This window comes from Solea senegalensis, linkage group LG17 (genome assembly GCF_019176455.1).
Source record: "Solea senegalensis isolate Sse05_10M linkage group LG17, IFAPA_SoseM_1, whole genome shotgun sequence".
Classification (NCBI taxonomy): Eukaryota; Metazoa; Chordata; class Actinopteri; order Pleuronectiformes; family Soleidae; genus Solea; species Solea senegalensis.
The window spans coordinates 3,850,327-3,869,534 of NC_058037.1; the positions used below are offsets into that span (position 1 = coordinate 3,850,327).

General features: G+C 42.1%; 1 protein-coding gene across 4 annotated transcripts in view; it reads left to right on the forward strand.

Annotated features, from left to right (window-relative positions):
- Positions 1-17,148, forward strand: part of emilin1a (elastin microfibril interfacer 1a) — a 49,414-nt gene extending 32,266 nt beyond the window's left edge. For 3 of the 4 annotated variants that reach the window (XM_044048914.1, XM_044048915.1, XM_044048916.1), the window contains exons 4-14: positions 3,478-3,594; positions 6,171-6,373; positions 8,023-8,122; positions 8,531-8,639; positions 8,710-8,895; positions 10,109-11,386; positions 12,530-12,944; positions 13,284-13,409; positions 13,563-13,580; positions 13,667-13,801; positions 15,584-17,148. In XM_044048914.1, the coding sequence (XP_043904849.1) occupies positions 3,478-3,594; positions 6,171-6,373; positions 8,023-8,122; positions 8,531-8,639; positions 8,710-8,895; positions 10,109-11,386; positions 12,530-12,944; positions 13,284-13,409; positions 13,563-13,580; positions 13,667-13,801; positions 15,584-15,903 (3,007 nt within the window). In that variant the 3' untranslated portion in view covers positions 15,904-17,148. Of the gene's footprint in view, positions 1-855; positions 1,343-3,477; positions 3,595-6,170; positions 6,374-8,022; positions 8,123-8,530; positions 8,640-8,709; positions 8,896-10,108; positions 11,387-12,529; positions 12,945-13,283; positions 13,410-13,562; positions 13,581-13,666; positions 13,802-15,583 lie in introns of those variants that run through there. The other variant, XM_044048917.1, reaches the window with a different exon arrangement.
- The last annotated feature ends 2,060 nt before the right edge of the window (positions 17,149-19,208 follow it).

A 19,208-nucleotide genomic window follows, 5' to 3' on the forward strand; every position in this document is an offset into this window, starting at 1 on the left:
ATATTACACCTTTGATCATTGATCAATGTTGATTGCACTTACCTTCAGTGTCTGTGGGGGTCGGCACAAAAACTCCTGATGCAGACCAACATATCTTAATAGTATTAATCTTTATAGACTAATCTTTATTGCAATATTTACAGGATACATCATATATACTGTATCTTGTACGTGCACAGGATAGTGAAGTTCAAACTCCCTCGGTCCATTGTGGACTCGGTACCACAAAACTGTAAATATTGAAAACATTCCTGTGAGATTGTGGTCCGTGATGATCAATCTCCCGTTTGACCACATGAATAAAGGTCAGGAGAAGTTCAGTGCGAGTTCACTTCAAGTTCACTCAACCCATTGTTAAGTTCACAAATGTAGCCGTTGATGACTTCTGCTCTGTGATCTCGCTGCACGGAGCCAGCAGAAGTTGATAAATTGTGGCCATGAAAGGAATGAACACGGTCAGCAACAGTCAGGCCGTGGCGGTCATTCTCTGGTCGGCTGGGTTTATGAGTCCCAAACTGTGGCAGGAAAACATCCTCCACACTTATTTCACCACCACCAGCTTGGACTGTTGACACATGGCAGGTTGGGTCCGTGGATTCATGCTGTTCACTCAACATTCTGACCCTGCACAATCTGCAGCCTCAGCAAAAAAAACCCCGCCAGATTCTTCTGAGCAGACTACTGGAGAGCAACCTTTACATTAGGATCTGGCAGCTAATTAGTCATTTTTATTTTCACATCTACAGGAGCAACAGGAGCAGCAGGTCATGAGGGAATAGGGAGGATGATACTGTGATAAACTCTTCTCGCTCTGGAATGAAGGGGAGGATCAGAGTGCTGGGGGGGGGAATGGGAAGAAGTGTAATCAGTGAGGGACAGGGATGGAAAGGAAACAGAGGGAGATAAACAGATGATGTGGAATGGACAAGGATGAAACGAAGCGATCTGCAACGAAAAAGTTGAAGAAGTGTGGGAAGGAATGCGACAGATCCACTTAAGCGAGGGAAGAAAGCAAAGTGAGTGACACGTAGATCAAGAGAACATGACATGAAGAAGGACAGGAGAACGCGAGACAGACAGACTGACAGACATATGAAGTCAGAGAAACGAAAACTGCTGATTGACTTTTTCGAGCATGAAGGAACTCCTTGTATGCGCCAACTTGTGTTGAGATGAGTCTAAGAGTGACACTAATTGGCTTTAATAACCACCAGGGGAAAAAGGAGTGGATGAGGATTCTGGGTAATGTGAACATGATGAAAGACAGAGACTGACGGACGTCGGTGTCTTAAATCTATCTGCAGTTATCCAGAGAGATATCCGTGGGTCAAGGGAGGTCAGGGTGAGTAGCGTGCAGAATCGGGGCGTATATGGGAGTGTGTGTGTGTGTTTAAATGCAGTTTATGTTGTGTACATTTGGATATCCATCATTCTCTCTGTTTAAAAACGTATGAAATCCTCCTTCTCTTCTGACGCAGTGGAGTCCATGAACAGAAACATCCTTTTTTTATCTGTGGAAGAGATGTACGTGGCAAAACCTGGCGAGATGGATGCAGTTGGCCTCCAGGGGGCGACTGGGATGAAGGTGTTTTGCAAAAATAAGCCAATTTGAATGGAAGTCCTATGGGAAGATGTGTCCATTTCTTACTTGCTTTATAACATCAGTAGTTTTCCTGAGTTGTTAATGTTCTGATTTAGTGGAAAATAGATGATAAAACATGGCACCAGCGCTAATCTCTAAGCTTTTGACTTAAGTCTGGACATTTTTACATCTTTCAGTCGTATGAATGTGTGTATGACTAGTTGTTGTTGCTGTGATGAACTGTTCAGGATGTTCCCCACCTCCAACAGAGACCTCCAAAACAAAAGCCCTGCTGATAATTGGTGGATTCATGGACAATGGAAAGAGAAAAGGAAAATAAAAGCTGTGGTGTAACTGCATGTTGACGCAGGAAAATGCTATAAAAAAGAGAGCTAAGTGCTCTCACTCAGGTGTCTCCTCTGTGTGTCATCTGTTTAAATGATGGCAGTCAACAGGAACAGTGGAAGTCAAGGTGAGGCCTGGAAGACTAAGAAAAGTTTCGGAGTAAACAGCTCGTAACGTTGTTGGAAAGGATAACAATATAAGACGCGCCTCAAAATCCACAATGGTCTTGTTAAAGAGACACAAGCGGAAGGTTGTTGCCGGGGCTCTCGTTATCCAAGGATGCAGACGTCATAAAACCTCCACACGTCAGTGTATGAAAGACCTCTGCTGAAAAGTCTTTTGTGAAAACTAAGGGATAAATATCTGCCAAACAAGTTGTAAAAGAGTCATGAAGTCATAAAGCTATAAAAAACACTTACAAACTGTTATTGGTGACATTATTTCCATCCCTACAGGCAGATATGGAATATGAAAGAATCACACTGATGATTTAAGAGTGCACATTCACCAGAATATATGCACTGTTGTGTTCATTACACCAGAATTCAAACAATCAAACAAGCAAACAAGAAAACTCGCTCATCTGTTGGTTAATGCAGGACAACTTCTGTTTCCAGACAGACAGACAGACGGCTTTATTATTCCCTTTGGGATTTTGGGATTTTTGGGATTTTTAATTTTGCTTTTTCCAAGCAAAACATGGAGCTGCGTCAAATCCTATCCTTATTATTTTTTTTATTTAGTTTTTTGCAAACATTTGACACATACACGTACGTATGTTTTAGGTGTGTTTACCCACAATGCCCTGCGTTGTAGTCCGCTTCGTGCATTTGGTTCACTTGAAGCTAACTGAGACCTACGTTTCGAGGCGGACCAGAGTTCAGTTGTGCATTCACACCTCCCCATGTGCTTAGAAGAGGGATGTTTGAATGTAACATTAGATGTTACACAGTGTATATTCATCAATTTGGTATACTGTAAAATAATAAAGAAATGTATCATGTTCAACTTTACTGGCTTAGAAACATAAATTACATATATTCTGAGCAGGATTTACCATAATAAAATATTAATGTCAATTTATACAAATGTATTGCCAATATCACAACCAGGTTGTTCACAGGCTTATTATTTCTGTGTGTGTGTGTGTGTGTAGGTTGGTTGATGTTGCCAGTGATACAATGCGAGCCATTGTTGAAGCCATGTTGTTGCTTTATCTTGAACTGATCTGACATCTGCAGCAGGAGCGGACGATTTCTCCTTACACAGCCCGGGTTTTTGAGATATTGATCTGAAAACTCACTGGAGCCTCACGTTCAACAAATGACCCGATGTGTGATTATTATTTTCCACATCTTATCTTTATTTCCCCCCAGTAACAAGAAACAGCTGAGCGTGCAGTAATGGCGTATGTGTGTAAGATGACTGCTGTGTCTGCGATGACGCCCGACTCTAAATTTATCCTGAAAGTTCGAGTCATAGCACAGTTATTTATTTATCATTTCCTTTTCCCTGTGTGTGTGTGTGTGTGTGTGTGTGTGATTTCACAGGAACTGGTGTGCTTATGTGGTGACTCGCACGGTTAGCTGTGTGATGGAGGACGGGGTGGAGACGTACATAAAACCGGATTACCAGCGCTGCACCTGGGGACAGTGTCCTAGAGTTGCGTGAGTATCTTTTATTCTCTCCTGAAGTACATTATCCCAAATTTCCTCCGTTTCACTCTTCGCCACTGGAATTTAATTTCTGAAAATGTATTCAGACGCGCTTCTCCAACTTCCTGTCATCAGTTCCACTCAATGTTTTCTTTTTTCTTTCTGTACTCTCTGTACAAACCATGAATCATCTTTCCCGCTCTCCTTCTGTGGACAGTGGCTTCAGTCAGCTTTTCATTTTCTGTCCATATTTCACTCGGCAGCTTGGTGCATCGTAAAATAATGTAATAAATTATTCATAATTAGGAGGTTATTAAATACTCTACTTTAAATACTAAATACTGAGCTGTTCACATTTTCATAAAGCAACACATGAACCTTTCCCCCTCCTCATCTCTGCTGATATTCCCACACATATGATATTATTGCATTTATTAGGTCGAGATTAAGGGGAAACTTGGCAGAGACTCTTGCAGACCTGGTTCCTAATGTTTATTTATAATGTTTTCTTCATCTAAATTGTTCATGTAAGTCCACTGAAACCCAGCAGCCTTTGGGCTCCATCCCTCCCTGATGTAAACATCCCGCGACAGTCAATCAGTAAAGCTGACTTTAAGGTAAAAACTAAGCTCATTTTAATGAGAAACCGGTCACGTCATGACACGATAAGTCATGTTATGTGATATCAGAGCAGTTAATCCTTAATAATCACCGCTTATTATTTGACCTGTCAATCTCTGTAATGAACTGGAGTTCTCAAACAAACACACTTAACGCTAGTTTAAAGGACAGGTTATAGATGGATATAAATACTGTAAATACTGGAGCAAATTTACCGTAGCTGTGATTGTGTGAGTTATTTTCCCAGGTGTTTTGGTGCAAGACAACATCAGTCAAGATGTTTTTCCTCCGTTTGAAGTTCTCCAAAGACTCTGACCCTGACCTGTCTGCCTGATCCCCGTGTCTGCCCGGGACCACGGCCTAAAACCTGGGCTATGCTAAGAATGAAGCCGAGATTCCAGACACCACAGTCTCGTATCCCTCGCTGTAAAAACAATTACTTCTTCTTACTCTTTGTGTGACTCTGCTCCTTTCTTTGACGTTTTTCACTCGCTCTACAGAGCTCCGCCTCCCTCCGTCTCTCCAAGCCCTGTTTTTGTTTTTCCTCTGAGAGTTTGTTGGATTCCTTTTTCTCACGCTCTCAGCGCCGGGAGCTGGAACACCAAATCTTTTCAGTGGCACAGTAACAGCGCTGAAATACCTACAGTGACATTTGTGGGTTGGCAAAAAAAGTGTGAGCAACCTGCTGAAGTCTCACAGTCAGGGCTTGTTAACATGACTCCGACGCTGCTCTTAATCTTTATGGCGACTTCCAGCCAATCTTAGTGTGTTTATTGCAGACTTGGGGTCCCTTCTGAGTAGCACATTAATGATACGACCAGAGAGCAGCGTTCCAACTATAACATTCATATCTCTTTTCTGAGGACTCATCTGTGAGCGAGAAGATTTAAGTCTGTCCAGCAGATTCATTTGGAAACTGGGACAGAAATAATAGTTAATGTTTATAAAGCTCTCTTAACCTCATCCATCATAAGTGCATGATTTGTTGCTATTTCCAGTCATCTAATGACTCGCACATTAATATAAAGACAGTGCAGTCATTATACTCCAGTAAAGGGTTCATGGGCAGCTGGTCCTTGACTTGGTTGTCAGGATCCCACCACAAATTTTAAATCTCATTGTGTAGCATCCTGGCACCAGTCGACTTTGCTCAATTCTCAAGCGAGGCAGAAGTTTTAACGTATAAATGATTTGCTCGTCGCTCTGTGACACTGTAGAAACACAGTGGTGGTTGTACAACATCTGTGTTAACTCTCATACAGTACCTTTAACCCTCTTATGACCATGATAATATTCCGGCTGCCTGGGTTTATTTTGATTTTATGTTCTGTAGAAATCTGCCTTCTGCCCCTTTTTCCAAGATAACTCTCACTTTGGATAACTATTTAAGGATTACGGGTGTGAGGCGCTGGTGAATCTTGTCTGTGATTGGACGGTCGCTCCGTGGAAGTCCTGAGGGCTACCGTAATGACAAGTGTATGGGTGCAAAGCTCTATTTCTCTGCTTTCCGGTATCCATCCATCTATCCATCTTCTACCATTTTATCTTCCATATGAGGGTCGTGTGGGTTGCTGTGCCAATCTCAGCTGACATAGGGCGAAAGGCGGGGTACACCCTGGACAGATTGCCAGTCCATAGTTTTTGAATCCAATCCAATCCAATCCATCTTAATTTGTTAAGCACTTTAAACAAACCACAGTGGACGAAGTGCTGTACAGAGTAAATAAAAGACATAATATATAAAGTAAATGAGATAGAACAGCTTAAAATAAATAAAAAATCATAAAAACACAATAAGAAATAGCAGCCATACAATACAAAACAATGCAATCAATAAATAAATAAAAATAAATTAAAAAAATAAAAATCAGCGTCTCATGAAGTGTCAAAGGCCAAAGAGAAAAGGATTTAAAAACAGACATGAAAAATCAAATGTCTAAATATAATGTCATAACTTTCGTCCACAGCTACCGGACATACAGGAGGCCGAGGTATAAGGTAGCTTACAAGATGGTGACAGAAATGGAGTGGAAGTGTTGCCATGGTTACTCCGGGCAAGACTGCCATGATGGGCCACAGGTAACCACCACCACCAACACTCAGGTCAATGGAGGGCGACCTCGTGTCACACAAACGGGCTTCAACACAGGTGGCGGGCAGAGAGGAGAAGGTAAGGGAAATGAAGATGCTGTCAAATTTAAACTGCATTCAACTGTAAACATCCATCCATTGTCTACCGCTTTATCCTCACTGTCATAAGAAGTCGCTGCTGACGCTCCCCCTCCCTTCCCCTCTTCTGGCCATGTGCATTTGTTTTCCACAGAGCAGATGTCCACGCTGCACGGCTTTTTCGCCATTAAGGGAAAAACAGGCAGTCCGACGTTTACTCATGTGTGGCCCCTCGCTCATCTCGTGTGTGTGTGTGTGTGTGTGTGTGGTTCCGTGAAGCAATGCATGTTTCTTACCAGAACTGAAACTTCACAAGATCCCCTGATTCTAAGGACTCCAGGCTGGTTCTCTGCTAACAGATGGTAGAGAGAGTGGAGGCAGCCCCCCATCTCCCTGCAACAAGACATTTAACCATCACAATGACCCCAAAGCTGTTCAATTACTTCTGCTTTCAAAGTCTAATATGCAGTACTCTAGTTCCACTAGTCAAAGCTACTGAGTACACGTCAGACCAAAACAAAAAGTGCCTGTGACAGCAATTGCCAGTAAGCTATCACGCCTATTAACGCCAGTCACTATTGAAAACAGACATGAAACATAATGTATGCATCAAGTGACTCATGAGTCCAGAAGGAGAAGGGGCCCCTTCTCTACCTCTGAGTCATTGTGGAGCCCAGTCATAGTTTGTAGAGCGCTCCATTTGCAGAAATACAAAGGTAGATTTAATCTAGTGCAATCTCTGTGTTTGTTTGAAGACAAAGAACAAGCTCTCAGCTGAGCTTCAGCTGGACACATGTGGCTGTCACTCCCATGCCTTATGCATCTCATTACTTACTACCTGTGTTTACTGTTGCATTAAAGTGAACATTTTAAGCTCTCAGCAAACCTTCGTGGTCTTGAATGTGACAGTCTGAGTGTCGAAAAGGGCTGAACACGGTAAACATCCCCATTTGAAAGCAGGATATTTATAAACAGGATCCAACAGGTTCTCAAACGCAGCTGCCGGACTGGCTACCTAAACACAGATTCAAACTTCATCTTTGTTTCAAGGTTTCTCGTGAGGGCCGAATATGGCATATTGGACCTTTAAGGATCCAGATACTGTAAGCTTTATTCATTTTGTAAAATTGTGTTTTAAACATTTATGAGAGAGAGAGAGAGCGTGGGCTCACCTACAAGATTAAATGACTGGGAGCTCTCAGGAAGTCTTATAAGCCAAGCAAAACGATGACTTCTAATAATAAATGGAACATGATGCTCGCTGAGACACAGCTGGAGATCTCGTGAATCCAATATGCCCTTGATTCAATCTCATTTTTGTCTCTATAATAATAGATATTACAGATAATAGGCAATAACTCTAAATAGAGAAGTTTAACACTCAGAGACCTAATATGCTTCATTCAGGCAGACTGTTTGGGTTTCACAAATATGTGACCTTTTTCACCTTCATCACCTTTTTCCAACTGAGACCGACCCTATGAAAACAAGGAGTCAGTGGATGATTGGCAGTTGTGTTCATGTGAGGCCACCATTGCTCTTCTTATCGGGGTTTTCTGGACAATAAACAACTCATATCTTCTACCTTTGCTTTGTGATGTCACAACTTCATCCTCTTCCTCACTAACCCTTCGTTTCCCTTGTTCCAAGGTGACTCGGAGAAGATTAAACAGCTGGAGGAGACGATCCGTGGTCTGAGCAAAGACCTGCACAACATGCAGACCACCATGCACGGCATGAACCAGAGGCTGTACGTGAATGTTGCCTTCAATATGTTTCAATTCACGCTGTGAAGAAAGTCCTGAGAAACACTGGAAAAAGCTCAAAATACAAACTCATACCACTGATACAGTATCACCCAGACTGCTGAAGGACAGGCAGTGTGTGTCTTCTCCTGTTTATTAATGTTTATTGCTGCAGGTCAGTTTACAGTGAGAGGATTAACTTGTTTATTAACACATACATTGAGATTGGTAATTAGTTTAGGAAGACATACATCACTCTGTCTGTTATTGTGCTTGTCATAGCAGAATGAGAATGAGTCTTCCCACCCACGATATATTATGTTAAAACATTTTTCCTCTGATGTTATTTATTTAACACGTGCCTCTTTCACACCATAGCTACATCATTATGGGATATCTCTTCCTCTATGTAGGTCTGGTCTGAGTGGATCAATTGTCCCCGCTGATTCAGCTCAGCCACACATGAAAGAAACCATCAACAGCATCCAGACGAAGCTGGACCACCTGTATAACAGGACGCAGGTGGGCTATCTGCTTTCCTGCCTGCATCTTGCATGATGAGCAGTTCATGTGAACATTTGGTTGTTCGTAGGTCCATGATCAGACTCTGCTCACCATCAACAACCACCTGGTGAACGGTGGGGGCAACGAGCTGGATGGAGCTGGCACAGGAGGAGGAGGAGGGGGAGGAGCTGCGGGGAACCAGCTGAACTCGCTGAAGGAGGAGATACTGACAGAGCTTGAGAGAAGAGTGTCTCTGTCCTGCTCCGCCTGCCAGGTGAACCTCAATACATAAAAATTCTAACGGAAATATCATGTTACAAGAATAACCAAGACTTAAAAAAACTGTTTGTTTGCTTCTGGTAGTGGTCTAATCAGTGATTTCTGCTGCCTGAAGCCATTAAAAATAATGGCAGGCACATGTTTCCCTCGTGGTTTTAGCGCTCCTGCTAAAACCTCTGCACAAACTAACAATAAAACTAAAAAACATCATTTATCATCCTGGAAAAGAGGGGAGAAAATCTGTTTTCCACCTGTTTACAATAAATGCTGCACTGCGTTTCTTTTCTGCGGTTTATCGAATTTTACTACATCAAACCGATCACTTCCTGTGTGTGGTGGTGAAATGACGCAAGAACTAGAGGAACACAGAGTCTTGTGGAGGCTTAATCAGAACTGTGTGAGATTATTTAGTTTGAATATAAAGTTGCACACTGCAGTTTTAATGTGATGTCACACATGAGTCAGCAGCATTTGTGCTGAGTGAAAGAAAATATGGAGCTCATCATCATCAGTATCTTACTCATCACGTCTGCTTGAGGCAGCTTAATCTCAATCCAGACTCAGTGAGGGGATAAATTACAGATGTGCACTTTACAGCTCTTACGTCTCAGGGTCACTTTATAAATCAGTAGATAAAGGTTACTTTCAAATCAGACCAGGACACTGCACTCACATTTATGCATAATCTGTATGCTTTAAAGTGGGCGTGTTTAACTCCGTCTCTCATGAGAATATGAAATCCTCTTGTGAAGACTCCTAATATGTGATTTGTTTGGACGTCACCTGCAGTCAGGCTCCTATTGGATGACACTAGCTGTCAATCATACTGGTGTCCACTCATATGTGCTGTGTGTTTATTGTTTTTTTGTCTGAATGAGGGCATGATCTAAAAAACTGACATCATGTTCTTCTTCTGAAGACCTAAAACTAATGATTGAGGATTTGATTGAAATTAAGCTACTAGTGATGCTCGGGTAGAAGCACATGTATGAGTAACCTCTTCTTACACTTGTACCTGGGATATGGAAGGATCACTCAGGACAGTATCAGATCGAGACATCCTGATTATTGCACTACTATAAGATATATATAAAGCCTAAATAAAATGAAAGGATTTTTAAACTTCCTCCAGTTAGGGTTGTAATATATATATACTGTGTATTTATGTGAAAAACACTCACCGTCCCTGTATCCCCTGTTTGTTTCAGGCTGGTGTGGAAGACCTGAGGCGCCAGCAGCAAGAAGACCGGGAGAGGATCCAGGCCCTGGAGAAACTGCTCAGTTCTATGGACCAGCACTTGAGGCAGAGCGTGGAAATGTCCCACAGTGAGACTCTACGCTCCCAGGCCTGCTGTAAAACAGTCTCAGAGTTTGAAAAGAAGCTGTCTGATGTAGAGGTCCGAGTCACCTCCACTGCAAACAAATGTGAAACCATTAAAGGACGCCTGGACAAGGAGCTCGCCGGGACGGGTGGAGGAAAGGGAAAAGTGACGGAGGACAGGTTGAACGGCAGACTGAGAGAATTAGAGAAGAGGGTGAACAACACTGTGAGGAAGGTAGAGCAGAGGTGCACTAATAGTGGGAACAACATGAAGGACAGTGTCCAGCGAGACGTCACACAGCTGCGTAACATGGTCCTCACTCAGATGGATGACCACACCTTTAAGATAGGCAAAATAGAGCTGGACGTGGCCGTCCTCGGAGACACAGTGAGGGATCACAGTCGACGTTTAGGTCAGCTGGAGAACATTACAACGATTTTAGACCGAAGATTAACGTCAACCACAAACATGTGCAATGAGACCTGTGGGCCTAATGGAAAAGGAGAAAAGACTGAGGAGACTGTGAAAACACTAGAGTGGAGAGTTGTGGCCAATCAAGAGGACATCCAGAGGTTTGACACCAAGTTAAATGATTTGTCTGTGTCAGGAGACTCCTTAAGTGACAAAGTGATCACCTTAACGGATGACGTCAAAAAGATCATTGCGGTGACCGGGCTAAATGGTGAGCGCTTTAATCGGATTGTCTCAGAAGTTGATGAGCTGGCCCGTAGTTTTGAGGATTGCTCGATTTGCAGCTCAGTAAGAAACGATTTGCTCTCGCTGACCAACACCACCATCAGCGGCCTCAGCATGTGCCAGTCAGAGCTGACCGACCTGAGGAGAAAAGTGGATTCTGGAGAATCTGCGTGCTCTCAGGTGTGCTCTAACCTTCAGGAGGAGGTGGGACGACTCCGAGAGGAAGTGGAGGAGTGCACAGGACAGTGTAAAACCAACATCAATGACCTGGAGAAACGCCTGGACGGTCACACCGTCCACAACGGGAGATTGGGAGGGGATCTGAAGTCCATCCAAGGAGAACTTGCTGGGGTCATGGTCACATTCAACTCCATTAATAACACGCTGAAGGGCCTGGGAAGGACTGTGCACACACATGGGAACACGCTGACTGATCTGACCAACAGCAAGGATGAAATCATTTCCGAGGTAAGATAGTGAAATGGTGAGCAATGTGGAATTCTTCAGTCGCCTGTGCACTGTTCGAAAAATGTGTCATGCGTGATCTTGATGGTCTGCTGTAGAGAACGGCGGCACAAGATGGTAGCCCTTGTAAAGCAAGACCCTTACTTTAAAGTCCATATAAAAGGCTTATTCTAAGGCGACAAAAAGCAAATGATTCTTGTTTTACAGCGAGTTTACACCACTAGCTTTTCCTTAGCAGAAACTACTGATATCTCTTGCAGTTCTTGTCCAAACACCACCAAGGTCAACACGACACACACTGGTGTCTTTAGTTAGTCACCTGCCAAGTTTGACGCCAGGCAGATGTTCCTTGAATTAATTAAGAGATTTGTTGACATCCTGATAGCCATCCTTAAACAAAAACTTTAAAATGATAAAGGAAATAGGCAGGTGTTTCCTCCCATGGTCCAAACTTGCAGAGTTTAACTGGACTAAACTGAATATGAATTAGTAATATAAGGTTAAAGTATGAAGGATTTCACAGTATCTGTAGTAAAAGTCTGAACCTGCTGTAAACACAATAGTGCTTTGAATTAAATGATGACATTCTCACACTGAAAATGTTGTTTATTAAGTAGATCATCGCCATCCTAGTTCCACTAAAACCACCGATATGGGTCCAGTATCCTACCATGCAGCGTACTTGAGTGATGCCTCATGGTTAAAACGGGAAAAGTCAGAAAAAGAATCAAAACTCTATACTTGAACCCCCCTTGATTCTTGTCTTGTAAACACTTGTGACCCTTTTACATTTTTCTCGTGACCCCGTGTTGGAAACCACAGATCATAATAAACTCCAAAAAAAGAAAAGATCAAGCTACCTTTACAAGAACGATTGTGTTGTTTCACTGATAATAATAATATTATGTCAATCAAACAGTTCTCCCAAAAATGTATTTATTTTCCCATAATATTATTGTAGTTACAAAAACATTTGAGTCTTGTTGACAGACATGGTTTAGATAATACGCCATAACACTGTATGTGTGTATAAGATACTATAGAAAACAATGGTAGCAAAGATGGGGAAAAAGTATATTTATAGTAGAACTTTGTCAAAGGAAGCTCATCCAAAAAACATACATTAATATCTCGTTTCTTGTCAAGGTGAACAACCTGCAGACGGAGCTGATGGAGCACGTTGACGACTCAAAGATTCGACTCGACAGCTTGGGTAACGAAATCCAAATAATCACGAGCAACTATGTGAAGGAGGTGACGGAGTGCCGGCGGACCAGCGAAGGCCTCGATCGAAGAATCACCACGCTGGAGGGAGTGTGCGTGCACGCCGACTCTTTTTCAGACGGCCTGGACGGGATCAAGGACGGACTGGACGGACACGTGACAGAGCTTTGGAGTAGCATTAATGGACTCAACGTCACGGTGACATCACAAGGAGACGTTATCCACGACATCCAGCACGTGCAGCTGGAGAACGTCCACGGCAAGATACGCGGGCTGAATTCCTCAGTGCTCGACTTGGCCAGGGAGTTCCACAGTTTCATAGAACAGGACTTCATGGGTAAGTTAGAGAGCATGAGACTTGACAAGGGATAATAAGTCAGTTGAAAGACGACGAGGACGAGGGAAGAAAAATAGACCAAAAGAAAGTCCAGCCTGTTTTCCTCATCCTCAAACATTTACTTAAAAGCCCATAACATCTGCAATCTCTCTGAAGAGCAGTTTTTGTAAACACAGGGGTGAAAGGCACATCCTGAGTCATAGCAGGTTAAATGTCTCTGCTTTCTTGTCTTATTCTACATGTTTTTGGAATTTTCTGAAGAAACTCTATTTATGTCGGAGGAAAAAAGACGTTTAGTCTCCTCTCTCATTCTTTCTCTTCACATTTGACTCTCCCTAGGTCCACCAGGTCTGCCAGGACCACGTGGAGAGACAGGCGAGCGTGGAGTCCAGGGTCTTATAGGACTTCAAGGGAGGGTGGGACCCCCAGGCAGAGAAGGCAAGCAGGGGCCAGTGGGACCACCAGGTAAAAACAACAAACTTTGTTTATGCTTTGTGGAATTTCATAAAAATCACTGATTTATAATGGTTTTAACTGTTTTTCTGCTTATGTAGTGTAAATACTATAACAGGAATAATATTGGATGATTAACTCTGGTTCTCTCTTTCATCTTCTCAGGTCTCAGAGGTGAACAGGGTACGTGTTGTTGTTTTTTTACTAGACAGCATGCTCTGATCTTTATATCACACTAACTCCCACTCTGTTTCTTCCTCCATGACCAGGTGCTGCAGGGTCCGATGCCCACGTGCCACGCCTTTCTTTCTCGGCTTCACTGACTCGTCCGATGAGACGCGCGGGAACCATCGTGTTTAACGAGGTCTTTGTCAATGAAAACAATGTCTACAATCCAAGAACAGGTCAGTTTTATCATTCAGTCGGAAGATGGGAAATACATGTGGATCGCTTTACTTGCTTGAGTTGAACTTGAGCAAAAACGTTGACGTTACGCAAGGTTCCCGCGCGCTGAGATTCTTTCATCGTCCAGACGTTGAAATAGAAAGAGAGAGAGAGAGAGAAAGCAAAGAAGGAGGAGGCTCAGCATGAAATAAGCTGGTTTGAATGAGAGTGGGCTGTCTGTGAGGCAAAAGGTATTCAGTTGGTTTCCGTGACCCAGTCTGAGCGAGGGCCTGTTTGTATGGGTTTCCTCTGGGTTCTCCAGTTTCCTCCCACAGAGATCTGTCCAGGGTGGACCCCACCTTTCTCCACATGTCAGCTGGGATTGACTCAACAACAACCCCTGACCCTCATGTGGAGGATAAAGTGGTCGACTGAAGCCTAGATGCCACACAATGTAACACAAGTCCAGTCTAACAGTCATGACATAATCACTGTGCAACTGTGTGCACACCCTTTCGTTTGAATGAGACTCAGACAGACGTCAGCGTAAAGGAAAAGCCCAACCTCACAGGTCAATCCTCTAAATAGTTATGGTTGCTAGATTTGCGACTTATTTGACATAAAAAGAAAAAGGAAAAAAAAAACAGCTAAATGAGTCTGACAATGTTCCAAGTTGTCAACAGTGGCTGTAAAAGCCCCCCTGATTATGTAGTAATGACTGTTTGTGCCAAACCATGTTGGAAAAGCCATCACCAATGGGAACATTCCAAAACTTAGTCAATCGGTCTGAGCAGTCAGTGACTGAACACTGACAAAAAACAATATTGCAACTGCAGATTCAAATTGCCAACATTATATAAACAACATATTTCTGTGAGAATTCATTTGAAATAACACATCATTCTTCCTGCCTTTAAAGCTTTTCTCAGCTAGTTGTTTGGAACTAGCCTATTTCACTCACGAGAGCACCACAATGTGAAGTTAATAACATCTTAAAGCTGCAGTATGTAACTTCAGGCGGGTTGTTGATGTTATTATTGTGCGTCTGCTTGGTCTTTGTGGACAGAAGCAACGTAACATGACTTCTTAATCTAATGTTTGTGTTTATGTACTGGTAACGCAGGAGTGGGCGGGGACAAGGACTGTTGAACAGCTGGGATTTTTAACAGTAGAATTCACATCTGAAAAGTTCCCACCTCTTTGCAGTAATCTCGTTTTACTTGCATTATCACCGCCATCTGTCTTGTTGTAAAACAGATCACTTACTGATGTCTAATACGGGATTGTTGCCGGGCAACCCAAGAGCTAAACACTGCTATACTGACAAACACAGAGAGACTCATATGGAGCTGAAAGTCTAATCTAAGCTGTATTCACACCAGCCCTCCTAATTCAAATCCTAGTTCGTTTGCTTGGAACGTCTAGTTCGTTAGGGTAGGTCTGAACCGAACTGTGATCCGCACCAAAGAAACAAACTAGGAAGCGGACTACAACGCAGGGCATTGTGGGTAAACACAACCAAAACATACGCACGTGTGGAACGATAGCTGGGGAGGAAACAAAAGTTGTCCTACATTCACCAATAGATGAGCGAGTTTTGTTCTTTTTTCTAGTCTAGAGGACTATTATGTGTGAATATGACTTTAATCAACATTGGGTGAACTCATTTGACGATGGTTTGAATTTACCAGATGATTATTTTATTATTTACTTGCTACATTTATACGTTTTCAAGCAAACTATACATTTGGAAACCATTGATTAAAATGAAACTATCCTTGTTACTTGTATCAATTTCCCAGGTTACTTCACTGCTCCTGTGAGTGGCAAGTACTTCTTCAGTGGTATTCTTACGGGCCACAAGAACGTGAAGATCGAGGCCGTGCTGTCCAAGTCCAACACCGGCGTGGCCCGAGTGGACTCAGCCGGGTATCAGCCAGAAGGCCTGGAGAAACCCATGGCGGAGGCCAAACACATTCCCGGAGCTGTAGCCGTCTTCAACATTATCCTGCCCATGGAGGCTGGGGACACCGTGTGCATCGACCTGGTGACTGGAAAGCTGGCCTACTCCTCTGAACCTCTGACCATCTTCAGCGGGATGCTGCTGTACCAGACCGTCTGATCACATGGGCTTTATTTATGACTCGTCAGTCCGGGTGAATCTGTCAGCGCGCAACTGAACTCTTAAAGAGACAGAGACATCGAGACAAGAAGACTGAAAAATGTGGACTGGATTCATTCAGCAAGACAATAGAGAATATACTTATACATCTTATTTTGTTAAGAGAGAATGAAAAAGGAAACTAATGTTCAGTCACAGCGATTTGTGTTTCACAGCTTTAAGGAAAACTTTGTTGCCACTGTGGGGTTTTCATGTCATTCTATACATAACGTGCTATAAACTTGAATTCTTTACTGATTACACAATATTAGCCTTCAGGTCTTACAGGTGTTAATGAAAGGCTACTTAGTCGGATGATACAAGATAAAATACACGTGTGTTTGTTTTGTTTTCCACACACAGACACTATCAAGACTGTTATGACACATTTCTGCCCCCAGTGTGTTTTGTAGTTTGTTTTCGTTCTTTTTTTTTTTTCGCTCAGTTTCACTTTGACCGCAAGCAAATTCCCAGAAACATTATGCTGAAAACCAATTATCTTGGAAGACATTCACAGTGATGTAGGTGGAGTGGGGCACAGTCCAAACCACTATTCTTCAGAGGGGAAATCTGAAATGAAGTCACAGACAGTTCAGAAACCGCAGGATTTCATAAATCGGACGTCAGCACAACAATAAGACCATTTTAGGAGGGATAATAAGAAGATTGAATGGCCAGGGGAAAGTGTGGGGATTTCTTTTCTCTGACCTAATAAGGCCCATCTAAATTCTCTGGAAGATCAAACAGTTACAGTTTGGAGTCCACATTACATTGAAGTATTTATGTAAAGCTAACAATAACAAACCAAGAAGCTACACATACCATTGTCTCTGTGCTGCAAATCCCTAACAACCTTTCATCCTGCGTTTAATTGAAAAGCCTCCAGAGGAAAGTATGTGCAAGTTATACTACAAGTCTGTAGATATTCTTAAAAGGAAGACTGCACATTTTCTATACACATATGGCATTATATTATGGTGGAAGTGACACATTAATATCAGCTTATCAGGGTTTGCTCATATTTTGACACTTTTCTTCATCAGTGTTAAGTGTATAACGTGTAACCATAAAGGAGTGTAAATATTTTTCATCTGTTTTGCCCTTATAAGATTTTTATGAATTGCCACTTCACTTTGCCAGGTACTGTACATGTTCTGTATGATTTTACCACGTGTGCCTCAAATACAGCTACCCTGTTTTTACACAGCTGATGTCAACAGTCTCACTGTTATCAGGATTCTTTTATTAGTGCCAGACTTTGCACACTGTTGGACTTCTCTTGTGTTATCTAGCACTTTTGTTTCGTTTTCACAAATACACACAGCTGGCTTAAATCTGCCTCTCGCGCTGACGTAGCGAAGCCCTCATATGCTGCGCTGCAGTGACACCCTGTGTTCAGTGTCGTCACTACCTCGCTGATAGTTTAAGACTGCGCGGAGAAGGACAGGGGCTTCAATCGGCCTCCATTCCTGATGCATTCATAACTTTATTAAGCAAGAAATGTTGGAAAGAAAAACTGGAAAAAGTAAAGGATGGAGTAGGATTACATTAACTAGGATCACAACTTGAGTGTATTGACTCTGTGGGAGAACTTTCACTCGCTTATGGATCAGAATTAGCCTCCCTATGACCTCCCTCAATGCAGCATCACAGCAGCACAACAGCTTCTCCCTTTATACATGTTCCCTCAAACTACATTTCAATTTTAACATTTAAAACAGAGATATTATAATTGTTTGCCACCTGTACACCGAGATACACCCCCAATGAAGCCTTATGTTTCATCACCAAATATTTAGTTGGTTGTACCCTCTGCTCAAAAAGCTAATGCTAAGATCAATCTTATAATCAAAATGAGCCTAAATGACACATACACAAACCAAAACAGGTCATGCTCGTTCTTGGCTGATTCACTACTTTAATTTGTTCTAATTGATTGATAATTATCAAAAATGTTATTATTGTTCAAGAAATTATCTATTTAATTGTATGTTTTTTGGTTTTTTTTAGAATCCTATCCAAGAAAGGGAGAGTGGGGAGTGGCCTATACTTGCTTATTATGCATCAAGGTTGTTATTCTGAAGGACAGGAGCGATTACTCACTGCATGCCTGACAGAGGCCAGGAAGCTGCCAGAGACTAATGATGAATTTGTAATATATATCAATCGTCATAATTTATGGGCTGGAATTTACCTATTAAAGTTTCTTTCAAACACTTAATAAAGGAGGTGGATAACGCTAATAGAAGAAGTAATGGATAGTTAAATCCAGAAGATGGCAGTAATGCAACATCACATTGAATGCTACTAAGTAGCTTACATTTATTTTTTATTTTTTTTCAAATTCATTTAAAAAATACATTTGTTGAGTCTTCTAAAATATGTCTGGTGATTCACTTGGAAGTTATTCTCTTTTAAAGGTTTTAGTCACCATTTCCTTTTGTCTCTACTAAGGGTCGCTTATTAGTTAGTTAGTTAGTCAGTGACTCAGTAAGTTTGTAACCTAGTAGTGGAGTTAAGCAGCAAACTACTTGTAATGTTGCAATACTGCAAAGCATCAGCGATGCTATTTGGAAAAATGTGATTTGTGTAAAAAAAACAGTTTTGCTTTTAAGACCCTGTTACCTCACTATGTCCTCTTATGTCTTTTGAAAAGAATTTGGGGAAAGCATTTCTTTTGATCAGTTTTTGAACGTGTGATTTAGTGACAGGGTATTAAACCATGTAGTGACGCCATAAAATCTGACAGTTTTAGGATAGATTTATGGAGTGAGTGCCTGTGTGCTTTCACGACTTCTTTCATTTTCATTTTCAAATTAGCCACAGTGGACGCATTACACACAAATCAATGGGGTCCTTCTCAACTGGAACGCACTGGAGAAACTTGGTGTGAATAAGACAAGGACGTCGGTCTCCAGGCTGTTTCCTCTCTGTTCTTCTGACAAAGTAAACAACATCATGCTGCCTGGTCTTGCTGTTTTCACTGTCCACACCATCTTTTTCTTCCCTGTCATAGCAGCCCTGTCTCTCATTCCTTCTGTCATGGAGGACGTCGTCACATGATGGCTCTCGACCTCTGACGCCTGCATTGATCTTGAGAGTGCACAGTGTAAAAGTGGTCTGGTGATGTTAATGGATGAATGTCACAGTGTGCAATGTCATGGTATAGTATGTCGTCCAAAATCACTCAAAAACGTCATAGTATAGTATGTCGTCCAAAATGAGACAAAAAAGTCATAGTATAGTATGTTGTCCAAAATCAGACA